This window comes from Poecile atricapillus, chromosome 1 (assembly GCF_030490865.1).
Source record: "Poecile atricapillus isolate bPoeAtr1 chromosome 1, bPoeAtr1.hap1, whole genome shotgun sequence".
NCBI lineage: Eukaryota > Metazoa > Chordata > Aves > Passeriformes > Paridae > Poecile > Poecile atricapillus.
Window position 1 is genome coordinate 49,215,147 of NC_081249.1, and position 14,466 is coordinate 49,229,612.

The following is a 14,466-nucleotide window of genomic DNA, read 5'->3' on the forward strand; positions in this document are numbered from 1 at the left end:
AACCAAACCAAAAAAGAAACCCCAAAAACTCAACCACCTCATAGGCACCCCCGAGGCCCTGCGAGGCCCGGCAACTTTGGGACTAGGGACAAGAACGCGCGCGTTCTGCGGCACCTGCCCTTCACAGCCCCACTGCGGGCCGCAGGCCAGGCCGTACGCATGGCTGAAAATACGTTTGAGCCTGTTTTATTTAAAACTACAGGCACCCGTCCTTTGCTTTTCCACGTTTCCTCACGTATCTCCCGCCCCGCCCGCGGCCCGGTGGCGGAAGATGGAGACGGCGGCGCAGGCGCGGCAGGAGGAGCAGGAGCGGGGACGGCGCTGCCAGGCCCGGGCCCGGCGGCGGGCGCAGCTCCTTCCCGGGCCTGAGGGGCGGCTGCCATGGGCAAGCGGGTGGCGCTGGTGCTCGCCGGCTGCGGCGTCTTCGATGGCAGCGAGATTCATGAGGCGTCGGCGGCGCTGGTGCACCTGAGCCGCGGCGGCGCGGAGGTAGCGGGGGGCGGCGGGGTGTGGGGGTGTGCATATGTATATCTGTGTGTCTGTCTGTGTCTGTGTGTCTGTGTCTATGTGTCTGTGTCTGTGTGTGTGTGTGTGCGCGGCCCGGCGTGCCGTGTGCGACACAGCGGCCGAGAGTCCCCCTCTGTGTGGGCCCTGAGCCCCTCCCGGTTTGCGGTGCTCCCTGCGCCGCCACTGCGCCCTGCAGGGCCTGCTCAGCCATAATCTCTCTCTTCGGGTTGCCCTCTCCCCTGTTTTATTCATCCCCGCCCAAAGACCTGCCCGGCCCTCTGGCAGGGGTTGAGGTCGCACAGGCAGCTGGATGCAAGACTGAAAAGGCTCAACTAATACAACTCAATTAGTATACTAAAAGTCATGCCGACAGGTCAGAGACCCCTGCCCAGGTGAAGACCATTCCCCTGAGCATGTGTAGAAGTTAACTGGAGTTACAAAACTTGTATGGAAATGACCAGCTAATCATAATAGAGGGGCTGCACTTGGAGAGTTACTCTGAATTTCTGTGTATAGACAATGGCACAAAAAGTCCAGTGGGCATGCTTGATTGGTGGAATACCACCAAACACCCAGGCTTGCACGACTCTGAAATAAATAATCAATGTCTCTCTTGAGTGTGTAATTATTTGTTTGTCACACATAAGGTAATGAATCCAATTTTGTGGGCAGCAATGCCAGGCTCTTCTTAGTGGTGCCCAGTGACAGGATGAGGAGCAGGGGCCATAAACTAAACCACAAGGAGTTTCAGTTCAACATGAGTTCAACATGAGTTCAGTTCAACCTTCTTTACATTGAGGATAGAGCATAGGAACAGGCTGCCCAGGGAGGTCATGAAGTCTCCATCTCTGGAGATACCCAAAACCTAGATGCATTCTTGTGTAACCTTGTCTAGGTAACCCTGCCTGGTCAGGGAGGTTGGACTGGATGATCTCCAGAAGTCCCTTCCAGCTCTAACAATTCTGTGATATTGTGAACCCGGGAGCAAGGAGAAGGTAGAGAACTGACCCTTCTTGTCTGGCCACGGGGAGCTGAGGATGGGTTAAAGTTCTTCCTTCCAATTTGTTTTTGCAGCCCTCTCTGGGGTTCATGTGCTTGTTTTCTGCTCACTGTTTCTGGGCTCTCTTTTGTAAGCTGGAACTTTTAGTTCTCTGGTCAGAGAAGCCTTGGACCAGGACGTAGTGGTGTGCTTTGGTCCCATCTGTGGCTTCAGATGGCAGAAGGTGGTCACTGTCTGTGTATAGCCAGATCCAGGTGTCTGATGGTAACAACAGCACCCTCATATTTAGCACAAAATTGTCATCTCTAAGAAGTTTGCAAAGGAAGCTTCAAAACAGAGACAGGAAAACAGCCCCTGTGGTACACCTGTCACAGGTCTTTATATTCTGATGCAGTGTTCTCCTTTTGTGTCTAACCAAAATCGGTTCTTCTGTGTTTTGTTTTTCCTTTCTGCTGCTGGCATTTTAGGACAGCTGGTAACTCTAATGTTTTCTCTAGAAATGCTTGTAAAACTTGAATCTTCAACTTTTTTTATGTCAAACTTCTTTAGCACTTTCGTCCCATAACAGTTAAAAGCAGCCTTTCTTCAAAGTCAGCTGTATGTCCAGTTGGGCTGCTGGTATAAATTACAGTGTCCTGTTTGTCCTTGAGCTTATCTGCCTTGGCAAAATCAGTAAGTTTAATGCTGGCATAAGAATACTCTCCTGTCAAAATGCTGGGAATAGGATGGGAAGAATGGCTGTGTTTACCCATCCTAATATATGTTGCTTTAGATATTTAATGTGCTAGATGCATCCTGTGGAATTTGCTTAACTTACATAAGAGGCTTCGGGGTCAAAATGTGTTTTTATTAAATTATCTTTATTGTGACAAATATGTATGGGTTTTGTTGCTTCATCTCTCTTCCTAGGTGAAGATATTTGCCCCCAATATTGAGCAAAGGGATGTAGTCAATCACCTAAAAGGAAGTCCAGCTGAAGAGAAGAGAAATGTGTTAGTTGAAAGTGCCAGGTTGGCAAGGGGAAACATTCAGGATTTGGCTGAACTGAAAGCTAGTGAATTTGATGCTGTCATTTTCCCTGGTAGGTATCACAAAATCATAGAATATTCTGTTTTGGAAAGCCCACAAGGATCATCAAGTCCAACTCTTAAGTGAATGGCCCACAGAGGGGTTGAGCCCACAACCTTGGTGTTATTAGCACCATGCTCTGACCAGCTGAGCTCATCTTTAAAAAAAAAATTGTGATTTTTTTAACTCAATGTATTATTGATTCATAGTTCACTAAGTTAAAATGCCAGAGTGTTCTTTTGGTATTAAGTTATGCATCCCACCATTCCTTCTTACTAAAGTTTGTGAAAACTTCACTACTTACATGTGGACAAGAACCATGACTAGAGTACAGAAATTAGGTCAGAACTCAGTTACATGGCAATGCCTTAGTTTCAGGGCCTCTGAAAATGCTGGCAGAACAGCAGGTTGCCAAATAGATTATGTTCCATGACAGATGGGAGTACACTCTGTTTTAATTATGTATCCATTCATCTGCTGATCAGGTTGTACTAAAGGTGTTTATGGATGATTTTTTATTTAGAGACCACAGATTTGCATTCCAGATGGAGGTAATTGTAAGCACTTCCAGAAATGAAGAAGCTGGAGCATCATGAAGAAATCACCACTTGCTGAAGATCTGTTTCTAAAATATTCATCGTACTCTTAAATACTGCCTTCATGATTGGGCTTAAGTGTTAATTTTGAAGTTTTCACACTGTTGTAAGGCCAGCAGAGGGAGTGTGTGTATAACACAGAGAAACAAATCTGCCTGCACTGTAAGTGCGTGGTTGATGTCAGGGCTGATCAGGAGGGAGTAGAGGCTCACAGATGTTTTCCATGTTAATTTCATGCTGTTATAACCCAGGCTCAGGGGGGTTGCTGTAATAACTCTTAGAGGGAAATAAACCCTATTAAGTCTGAAAATTAAAATCTTGCCTCAGAGATTTCAGATAACACTTGAAAGTCAGCAAACCTGGAAAGGAAAAAATATTAAAAATGCAAAGCTTCCTTGATATTGTCTGTTGAAGTACTTGTGGAAATTGCCTTATGCTTATTGGAGGAAAGTTGATGCTGTGCACATTCCGTATGGAATAACCTTACTTTGATTATTCTGATGGTTATAAAACCAGCAGACAAAGGAGCTGTAAAATACAATCTGCTTATACAATTAAATGAAGATTAAATGCACCTAAAGGATTGTTAAAACTAATTTATAGAAAGACAAATCAGTGCTATTTTTAATAGGAAATTACCATTTACAATTTTTTTTTGGTCTCAGAATACCATGTTATAATGTCTATTTTATGTAAAATCCCCTGTGTTTTTTATTCTGTTAATCTCTTTTTTTTTAAAGTTGAAAAGTAGTTCTAGGAAAGAAGAAAAGCTCTTCTATAATTGCTTAAGCATCAAAGTAAAACTCGAGAGTTCATTACTATAGAGGGTCAAATCACTGTTTGCATTACTCCCATGAATTCCATACTACTGCTTTTGACTAGTACTGGCCTTCTGATCCCTCTTCCTTACTGAGGAGTGCACAACACATGGTGCAGCTGTTCTAGTGACTAGCAAAGGAATGTGAGGTTTCCTGTTTGTCTATTTGTTGCTTTTTGAAACAAGGTTAAGCTTTCTGGCTTGTATATAACCTACATGGTATAAAAAAGTGAACAGTTAAACTTTTAACATTGTATACCCATCATTTACAGGTTACAATGACATTGTAAGGCTTTTAGTACAGTTACTCAAGGGTCCCTTGAATACCAAGATTATGTCGTAAAAAAGAGCTTCTGTTTGGTGTCATATTCAATAGCTTTTAGCAGTGCCTTGTATTTGAGGTTTTATATTTTTGTGGTTTTTCTTTTTTTTTTTTTTCAGGTGGTTTTGGTGTAGCAAAGAACCTGTGCTCCTGGGCTGTAGATGGCAAGAACTGTACTGTCAATGAGCATGTGAACTCCACACTCCAAGCCTTCCACAGTGCTAAAAAGCCCATTGGTTTGTGCTGTATATCACCAGTTCTGGCAGCCAAAGTCTTTCCTGGTTGTGAGGTTACAGTTGGTCAAGATAAAAATGTAGATGGAAGGTAAGAAGGAAATGAATGGAGATGATTTACATGGGAATTAGGATTAGGAAATGGACAGGCTGCTGTGCAAAAGTCTCTTTGTTACCAGTAAACCTGGGGGAACTTAGTTACTGTTAAGGAAGATTAGCTACAGTTTTCACTAGAATAATAGTAGTAGGCACAGAGCTCTCAGGGCAGACAGAGTGAGTCCATGAAGTCAGGTGACTTTGTGGTGCTACAACCAGGTATACACTGACCTGTGATGTCATAGAATTGTTTAGTTCGGAAAAGTCCTCTAGGATGGTCGAGTCCAATGGTTAAGTCAGGTATTTTTAATGAAGTTTTTCTGGTGGTAGCAGTTTGGGGCCACTTTAGGGGTGGGACATGAGAACAGGGCCTGGCAAAAAGAACTGTCAACTCCCAAAAAAACGTCTGAATTAAATTTAGCAGCAGCTGCAGTGAGGGATTCTGTTCAGAACAGATTGCATCTGTTCCTTATCAGAGGGGGAAAAAAAATCAAAATCTCTGCAGATCCCAGAGGAACACCTTACATGGAGGTGTTGGAAAAGGTTGCAAGTTCAGTTGGCTTCTCAAGCTTTTAAGGGTCAGTTTTGGCTGTACTTGGTATCATTTTCCAAACTTATGGAAAGATTGTTAAAAACTGTTGTACCTGCTGACATACTGTGGCTTCACATTTCAGACTATGTTTTCAAAAATATTAGATCACTTGATGTGTCCATAGGGGATAGGAAGATCTGATAGTAACAGCCCCTTTAGCTCCCATGTCATCATCAGCTAAAGAGTCATGTAGATATTATTGTAGTTCTCTCATTCAAGTTATGTGTGCAGAGTTTTATGGCTGTGTCATTGCTTTATGTTAATTAAAATCTTTTTATTTACAGATTTCCTGATGCTGAAACAGCATCTGCTATAACAGAGCTTGGATGTAAGCACATTTGCAAAAATGTAAATGAATCCCATGTGGATAAAGCCAATAAAATAGTTACTACCTGTGCTTTCATGTGCAAGGCTCCTCTGCATGAAATCTTTGATGGAATTGGAACAATGGTGCAAGAAGTCCTGAAGCTTGCCTGACAGTCAGAAGTGTACAGACTTCTCCAAGGAAATCGGTGTAGTGAAGCATAAACATGTAGCTTCCTTTGATTGAATTAATAAAATAATGCAACTGCTGAACTTCACAGTTCCTGGTTTGTTTGGTGTGGTGGGGTGTTTTTTAATCTTTAATACATCAGATAGTCACTGCTGAATTTAACCTATTTATTCCTCTTTTAAAACAGAAACCATATGTTGAAGGTGATGGGAAGGTCCTTTTATATTTTTTTTATTTTTTTAAATGAATCCAAATGTATTCAGTCTTAAAAAGACTGAATGGGCAATGGGGTTTTATCACATCATTAATGTTTATCAGTAATTCGCATTTTCTGTTTCCAGCTGCAATTACAGGTGAAGTAGCTGTAAATTAGTCTGTTTACCTTCAGTATAGGTGAGTAGTTCAACTCTGATTTCTAATCAGAAGGGAAAAATAAAATAATCTGTTTATGTGGATTCTTTTTTCCCCTTGCAAGTCTTTAAGCAAGTATTACTAATGGACTCACAAAATTTTTGCAGGGCCCCTAGGTAAACCAACTTTATAAACCAAGATCTGGCACAAATGAATGCATTGCATGTGGAAAATACACAAATTTTCTGCTAATAAATGCAGTAATTTCAGATTTATTTAGCAAAATGAATTAGATATATTTTGTGATTTTTTTTTTTGCATACATTGTTTAGTGCCCTGAGGAAGATAATTTTATATGTTTGCTTTGATCTTACAAATGTGAGCAAAGGGTTGGCAGCTTCTCTTAGAAGCACAATCTGGCAAGGCTTTGTACTCCTGGAGGAACAAAAAATACCCAGAATTCATTATCAAGGTTCATTGTGGACACTGAGTTGTCTCACATAAGAAGTGCTCTGTCACTCCTGCCCAGGGTGGTGTAGCCCACACTCTGCTGGGCCTGAAGTAACCTAAAGTGACATCACCTGCTCAGTGTCTCATGTGACTGGGGCAGGGGTGAAACAGGAACAGACCTGTACTACAGAGGAGCCAACAGGTGGAACTGGGAAATAATGCCTTTATGATGAGGAGTATGGACTGTCCCTCATGCTGCCTCAGTGCAAGAGCAATGGCTACAGTGACACCTGACACCCTGCAGATTATCCAGTGCTACCCCTCCCTACGTGTGCTGTGTTTATTTTAGCACAAATGTCAGTGCTCAGACCTAACAGGTGCCCTCTTCAAGGAGGTTGTAGAGATAAATTGCCATAAACAAATATATAAAGGCTTATGTTCTCTGTATTCTAACCGTGATGCTTTTCATGGATACAGCACTTCCGTACTCTTCCAGAATTTGGGTTTCCTGTATGGAGTTATTTAGGAGAAGCAGAACACAGATTTTGGCAGACGAGCAGGGAGATTTTTGTGCTGTGCACAAGCAGTGAGTGCTTGGCCTCTAGAGGTACAAAGAGTTGGAGTCAGCTGTGCCAGCAGAGGATCTGTTCAGCCTGGCTAAGCGGGGCTTAATCACATAATCACCAAATTACTTACTTAGTCAAAACCCACAATATTTGACTTGTGTTACAAGAGTCTTGTTTAAAAGTGCTTGAGTCAGTAAATAAGAGTTTGTCCCGAATTTTGCATTGGCTTGGTGAAGAGCATGTAGCTGTTGGCTGGAACATTCAAAGGAAGCACAGCTTCTCTGGAAGTGCTCTAGGTGACTGTCCTGATAGAAATGTACTTAACACAGTACAGTCCTCTACTTTTTCCAGGTTGTACACTGTCTCCATGATGCCTTCAATGGCCTCTGTGGGCAGGATGCCGAGTGCATTGGATTGAAACTTTTTCTCCAAGTCTTCCTTGCTCAGAGGTTTCCTCCAGTGCCCGTAGAAGGTGGTGCAGCGGTCGCTGATAGCGTTGCCATCCCGAAGCGTGACACTCACTTCACAGTAAAGGCTGTCAAAGCTGGGGGTGTTGTCAGGAGGGTGCTCCAGCTGTGTTTTGCAGAGGAGCTCCCGCAAGGCCGGCCGGTGAACATTCTCACTGGTGAAGGACTGGACTGACATGCTGCCGTCCAGCAAAGCAGAGCATGCAACAAACTGGAAGGAGTGTCGTGCTTCATGCTCTGAGGCTGGGCTGGGTCTGTTCACGTATTTGACCTCAGGGACTTTGAGAATGACTTTCTCAATTTTATCAAGGGGGAGCAAGTTCTCACCGCTCCCCACAAGCTTCCTCCTAACAGAAGATGCTGCATCAGCCACCCAGTGTGTTGCAAGATGAGCAGGAAAGCGTTTGATGGCCACATCTTGCTGTTCCAAGAGCCAGGGGTAGGACTGCAAGGTTGGCAGAGTCTGTGGGTTGTAATCTGTATAAAAGGCACCCATCCCTGACTCCATATCCAAGATCTGTTTATTTCCTTGAAGGCCCTGTAAAGCTAAGCAAGCTGCTTCCAGTCCGTGCTTGGCAGCATTCCCAATATGAAGGGGCTTTATTTGGGTTGCTGCATTAGCCAATGGGGCACCTGCATAGGAGGCAGCAATAGCTAAAGCATTTTTACATTCCAGCTGGTCAAGAGCTAACAGTTTAGCACAAGCTGCTGCGCTCCCCATTATACCAACCACAGCCGGTGGGTGAAACCTGAGAAAAAAAAAGTATCTTTGTTACCAAATTTCAAAAATTCACCCAGATTTCACTGTCTGAAAAAGCTTTTCATTCATTGCCATGGAAAATGGATTGGATCACGAAGAAACATATACTCAGCATTCACTTGTGGGCCTGACAGTTGTCACTTTTCCTCAGGAAAAAGTAAAACTGGAATACTACGGCTCGCAGTAGGTCCTTCCCAGAAAGTGACTGACATATTAGTGCAGCTCATAGTTCAAAGCAAATTTATAGTCAAATATAAAGTTATATTTATTACTATTTAAATTTATATATTATTATAAATCTATAAAAATTCAAAATAGGGAGATCATTGCCTCAATGTGAATTGGTCATTGCTTTCAAAAAGAAATCTATTTGCAAAAGACTGATGAGTCAAGTGTATTTATGTGTAAGATGAGCCTTCCCCAAATTTTCAAACAGCTTAGGAAATATGAATAACTGTGCCACTTGTATTTTAACTGACATTTAAATATATATATTAACAGTAATTACAGAACACCTCCACTCCACTTTCTACTTTAAACATTTCTGTGTACCTTTTTGGAATATTCCTGGCTTCTCTGGAGAAGTGCAGCAACCTGCCTTGCACTTCGATTCCCACATTGAAAGCTAAGAGCAGTTCAAGACCCGAGATTTTTTTCTTCTGAGGAAGGGCCTCTGAGAGTGAAATCAGTGTGGGGAGCACAGCCCCAGATGGGTGTGTGGCTGGGTGCCAGGTGTCATCAAAGTCCATTGAGTGCACCTAATAGAAGGAGAAACATTGATATGTTAAACTCTGACTTGCAAGGTTGCCTCAGTCAAATGAAACTACCATAACTGGTATAAAAAAGTACCAAAGAACTAGATCTTCCTTCGAAAGCAAAAATTTTAAAAGTCTTTTACTCCCAACATGGCAGTCTGAGAAGTGGCAATGCAGCAGAGATCTTGCCACAAAGGAGAATAATTCTAATTCAGCTTGTACCAGCCTGAAACCGGTCTGACAGTGATTCCTTTTTTTTTTCCACTTGGCTTTTGCTGCTTTAATTAGACTGGTATAATTAAAGCAGCTGTTCTAGGTCCACCATGTGAACAGTGAATTTTCACTTTCCCCAAAACATAATGAAATATAAACACAATGAAATTACTTCCCCAGTGCCTCAACTGATGCTGCCATTAGGACTCGCACCATAAAACTGTAGCAGTTAAATACTGCTAAATGAAATTTATATCAACAGAGCTACTTCTCTGGTGCAACCATCCACAGGAAGCAGCCACAAGCCTGGAAACATACAGGAGGCTTTAGCCTGAATTTTCAGCACACCGAAACAGGACCTGTCCACACAAGGAACCAGACTCCCTGGAGTTGCTGGGAGTAGGAGAAAGCTACGATCTTAATGTGGAACAAACTGCTTGGCTTAAGAGAGTATCCCAAATGATGCCTTCTCTTTCCCATGCCCAAAACCCAGCTGCTCAGGAAGATTTTAGGTGTTCCCAGCATGGCATATGGCTGCTGATCTGGCAGCAAATGGTCCCCAACAATGCAGTCAGTGTCTACAATATACTGCTTATCAGACACATTCCTTCCTCTCACAAAGTTTTGAGAACCCCCAAAGACCTGAGAGCTTCAGAGACAGCATTTTTTTACTATAGCATAGTAACACCTCAAAACCTGAACTTTCACATCTGTTCACCCATGTCTTAACTTCAGAGCGAACTGGGAAGGTGGTCAGGCTCCCCAGCAGACAGGTTTTGCCCTGTAACACTGTGATTATGCATTTTTGAGGACCGTTCCTAAACAGATAGAAGAAAACACAGTGTCTGCCTTGAAAAACTTTGATGTCATCTGGGAAGATGCCCTGCAGTGCAGGATAAGGAAAGTTGTGGTTAATACCCTGTAAGCTGGGTTTCTGGTGTCTTCAGTAAGTGCATAAGTTGACCTGTGACCAAGATGTAAACTGAAGTGCTCATATATATGCTGACAGACAGATCTGAATATCATAAGGGCTGCTAGGAGCTGAGCAGTACTAGATCTCATTTCCAAGGTAATTTTCTCTACATTGGAAATGAGCTGTTAAATTGGACCTCTGATATTGTTGTCACACTAATTTAAATAGGCTTGATATTACTCTTTCCTTGGTTGGTAACCTTCCCTAGTTTTGCATAATTGCCAAATTTGTCTACCCCACCTCTTCTGCATCTTTCAATTTCTAATGGTTTCAGCCCCAATCTGAGTTTAGACAGACGTCTGGAGAGTCAGTTATTGATTTAATGACAAAGTGTGTGTCCAAAATATATCACTGGCTTTTGGAAACTGCATAACTGAAGATTAAATTGCCTTGTGATATTATATGTATCTATGTGTGCATCTGTGTTTTTCTGTAACTGTACTTTGCCAGTTGGCATGAAATTCAGATCCCAGTGAAACAAGATAGAGCTAGAGCAGTTTTTAAGCAGCTACAGCAAGGTTGTAGCCTTGCTACAAGGTTACCAGATTGTAAGCTGTAGAGTTTTGACATTTGACAACAGCCCCAGGTCCCACATTAAAGGTAAGGGATGCTGTTGAGTTGGATCATACATATATTATACCTTAAGTTCAATCTCTCTGGAAGGAAGTTGAAGCACATTAGGAGAATAGTCTAGGGAAGTTTTGTAGCAGGTTTCAGAAAATTATAAGATTTTTGGGACATTCTGTTCTCTATAGAGCAAGAATGGCATCAATTTGTATGATTTCAGAGCAAATAAAAGAGCATCCCTTACAGCCACTCCATTCACAAAAGCTGCATACAAAGGAGGCAGTTGGAAATCCAAGTGGCCCCAGACGGTACTGGATAAATCTGAGCTGTAGATCTGAAACAAATTGACATACATTAATTCAAAGTCCTGAACCTAAGGATAAATGTGCATTGTATCTCTGATGTAAGCGAGAGCAGACCATATCCTCTGGGGACCTAACTGCTATGAGAAAAATATTGTTCTTTCAGAAAGTCTGAAAAGAAAGTCAGTTTCCTCCTGGCTTATGTCCCAAACAGAGCTTGGGGGCAGACCAATACCACCCACCTGGCCTCTCAGTACCTTCACACAACCTCTGGCCACTGATGTCCCTTCTCACCACCCATTGACTGAATCACAGAATCAGCTGAGTTGGAAAAAACCTCTGAGATCATCAAGTCCAACCTAAATGATGACAGGACTGTCATCATCTTGTTGAGGAAGATGTCTCATTAAAGGGTTTTGTTTTCTGTGTTTTGTATATGATCGATGGCCTCCTGGTGCTGCAAACTGAGTAAAAGGGCATAAACTACCCTGGTTTGGAAAGGGGAATTCTCTGTGGTAAGGGATTAATTGGCACACAGAGCTCTGGAGCACAGATTCACCCAGGTAGGTCTGAACAATAAAGCATTGATGCTCCTCATTGATGCACTTCTGTGTTCTTTTCAGGGTCAGTTGCCCTGCTCGTTTGAGGAGAGAAAAACGCATGGCTAATGCACCTCAGACAACAATTATTTTCATGGGCTGGAAGTAATCCACTGCTAACTCCTTATCTCTTTTACAGTTCCTTGATTTGAAAGGCTGGTGATAAGTGTTGCTTACTTTGTTGATGTTTTTAATAAAATATCATAGGTGAAAGAAAGGAAGGGGTTCTTAATTGACTGTGTCTGTATAGGGGGATCTTAGCATACAGACTGATAAACAGACTTTTGCCCATCCAGAGTGAAAAGTAACTTGAGCACTGAAGTTTCACTGTCTCCAGTGGGAAGAACACAATTTCTCTCTTTCCATCCATGAAAAAATTTCACCATGGCAAAATTTTCTTTTTATAGCCTAAGTCTTCCCTTGCTTTCTTAAAGCTAAACTTTAGGGTGTGCTATGAATGCCAGACAGCTTACCTTGCTGTACTGTGCCACTTTGTGGCAGACCTCGGTGCTGGTACCCAGAAGCCCTGCTCCAAGAGTATCCAGAATCATTCTCTTACTTCTCTGAATTACTTGATCTGTCAACTGATTTGCATTCAAACCATGAATCACCTTGGCAAAATTTCCTGTAACTGTCTGGGAAGGGAAAAATAAAGAAAAAGAAGAAGTAGATATTTCTCTATATTTAAAGTAAACACTCAATTTTCTTTCCTTTCCTTTTTTTTTTTTCTTTCCTCTTTTTTTTTTTTTTTTTTTTTTTTTTTTTTTCCTTTTTAGTTTTGGGCTACTATCTAGAACACTGGCCATTTCTGCCCCTGCTTACATGAATTGCATCAGTGAAACCAAAGTTTGAATTCTTCCTCTTTTTATTCCCAGAAATGTCACTGTGTTATTTATATTTTATTTATACTTTCATCATTATCCTGTTCTGTTATGTATTTCTTCTGCTTTCTCCCTGAACCCTTGAGAGTATGCACTGCAGGTGCTATAACTATGCAAGATTATCATCTGTATCTCATCCCATCTCATCTCCATCTCTAATGACTATTCACACATACACATACACACACACACACACGCCACAAATACCCCAAATAGAAGTAAAAATATCTGTCTTTCCCATGGCACCTTCTTGTTGGTATTGAAATCATTAGGAGAGTAGCTTTTCAAGCCAGTGCACCCACTACCACACAAGAAGGCAAGATTTAATCTCCCTTACTGTCACCCTCACAGTCCGAAATCTTGCTGAGCTTGGAGCCCAGTTGGAGGCAGGAGCTGGCAGCCCTACCTTGCACATATTGCTCATAGCTCCCAGCTCCCATTGAATTCATTCTCAGCTGGAGTCCCAGCTTTTCTCCAAGACAAGATCTTGCCTCTTTGAAAAGCAGTGGCTCCTTGTTCCTCGATCCTGCTGATCTGGGAATTATATACATTTATTTTCTTCTCCTATAGAGCAATAACCTATTATGCAGATTCATCCTGCTTCTTGGCTGTGAGCTGCTGTTAATGTCTGTATTAGAAAATAATCTAAAACTTCCCTTCCTGGACCATTTGAACTGTCCCACTGTAGAGGTACACATTATTTACAGCCAGTCTATACACACAGTTTCTTTTTTATATCGGCAGTAATGAATATTTATCTTCTCTCTCCCTGGAAATTATCTCCTTTCATTTACCCTCTTCCTTCCCCTTCCTTTACTCCCCTGCACATATCCACACAGAGTGGTGGTATTTCCTTTTGACCTTTATTTTGCTGAGATAAACAAACCAAACTGTCCTGTTTTCTCCTTTAGAATACGGACTCACCCTACTATGCTCATATATCTTCATTGCATTGTTCACACTGGATTCCTCTTTCTCTAGCAGTGGAGACCAGAACTGTACCCATCATTACAAACAAGTTCTCACTCACACCTGTAGTGAAGCATTAAGATTGTCTTGAGGAGACAGTTACAAGCAGTTTAAAGCAGGTGAACCACACATTCCATGGTGTGATGGGCACCTACTGCAACGTAAGGAGTGAGGATACAAAAGCTTAAACAGAGAGTCACATCTTACAGTGCAAAGAAAAAAGACAGTACCTTTGCCCACATCTTGCAGGGGTGATGCACGTCCCAGAGAGATGCAGCAAATGAGTGGTGGCCAGTGAGCAGGGCAACTCACCCTCTCACTATTTATATGTGTCTGTCTGAGGTGGGGGAAGGAATATTAGGCCTTTCTATTTATGCATCTTGTCCTTCCCATTTCCTCTTTTGCCTGTAAATGTTCTTTTTGCTTCACTTTCGACTTTCCTCTGATGAATTGCACTATAAACCCCTGGGACACATGTGACAGAACTTAGCCAGTCATGTCTACATGTTGTGTAAATTAATACATGTGATACTTCATTACCAGATAGAAACTGATTCATCTGGTAGTATGGAGAGCTGTGTGGAATCACAGTAATCCACGGATAGCTCTACTGACTGGGAATGTCCAACACTAGACTACAGGATGGAAAAGGCTGTCTTAGCTTAAACAACCTGTTGTTAATTTGTTTTGTTTTTTTCCTCTTTTACTATATGTCTCCTCTTTAACACATACAATTCAGACTTGGGAAATGAGTGCCATAAGAATTTCAGTCGATAAATTGGATTAAGGCTGTTCTTGGCACTTAGCAGTGTTTTAACAGCATGAATCACTGTGTGTTAGCAATAGATAGTGAGTGAGAAATCCCTGCTTATCCCATCAGGAAGGGAGC

At 42.2% G+C, this 14,466-nt stretch overlaps 2 protein-coding genes across 2 annotated transcripts; one reads left to right on the forward strand and one right to left on the reverse strand.

Annotated features, from left to right (window-relative positions):
• The first annotated feature begins 283 nt into the window (after positions 1-283).
• LOC131590712 (glutamine amidotransferase-like class 1 domain-containing protein 3, mitochondrial) lies at positions 284-5,812 on the forward strand. The gene is made up of 4 exons (XM_058860985.1): positions 284-489; positions 2,417-2,588; positions 4,430-4,634; positions 5,516-5,812. Exons 1-4 carry the CDS (start codon positions 382-384, stop codon positions 5,706-5,708), a joined length of 678 nt encoding a protein of 225 aa, XP_058716968.1. The 5' UTR covers positions 284-381; the 3' UTR covers positions 5,709-5,812.
• Positions 5,813-5,949: 137 nt separating this feature from the next.
• ACOD1 (aconitate decarboxylase 1) lies at positions 5,950-13,903 on the reverse strand. Its single transcript, XM_058860971.1, has 5 exons — positions 13,808-13,903; positions 12,201-12,362; positions 11,071-11,160; positions 8,871-9,076; positions 5,950-8,307 (listed from the first exon to the last, which is right to left on the reverse strand). Exons 1-5 carry the CDS (start codon positions 13,817-13,819, stop codon positions 7,353-7,355), a joined length of 1,425 nt encoding a protein of 474 aa, XP_058716954.1. The 5' UTR covers positions 13,820-13,903; the 3' UTR covers positions 5,950-7,352.
• Positions 13,904-14,466: the final 563 nt, after the last annotated feature.

Coding starts and splice junctions, on each gene's coding strand:
- LOC131590712 (XM_058860985.1), top strand. CDS start 382: ATGGGCAAGCGGGTGGCGCTGGTGCTCGCCGGCTGCGGCGTCTTCGAT. Junction 490..2,416: donor TGAGCCGCGGCGGCGCGGAG/GTAGCGGGGGGC, acceptor CTCTCTTCCTAG/GTGAAGATATTTGCCCCCAA. Junction 4,635..5,515: donor GATAAAAATGTAGATGGAAG/GTAAGAAGGAAA, acceptor TTTTATTTACAG/ATTTCCTGATGCTGAAACAG.
- ACOD1 (XM_058860971.1), bottom strand. Junction 11,161..12,200: donor AAGTGGCACAGTACAGCAAG/GTAAGCTGTCTG, acceptor AATTTGTTTCAG/ATCTACAGCTCAGATTTATC. Junction 8,308..8,870: donor GCCAGGAATATTCCAAAAAG/GTACACAGAAAT, acceptor TTTTTTTCTCAG/GTTTCACCCACCGGCTGTGG.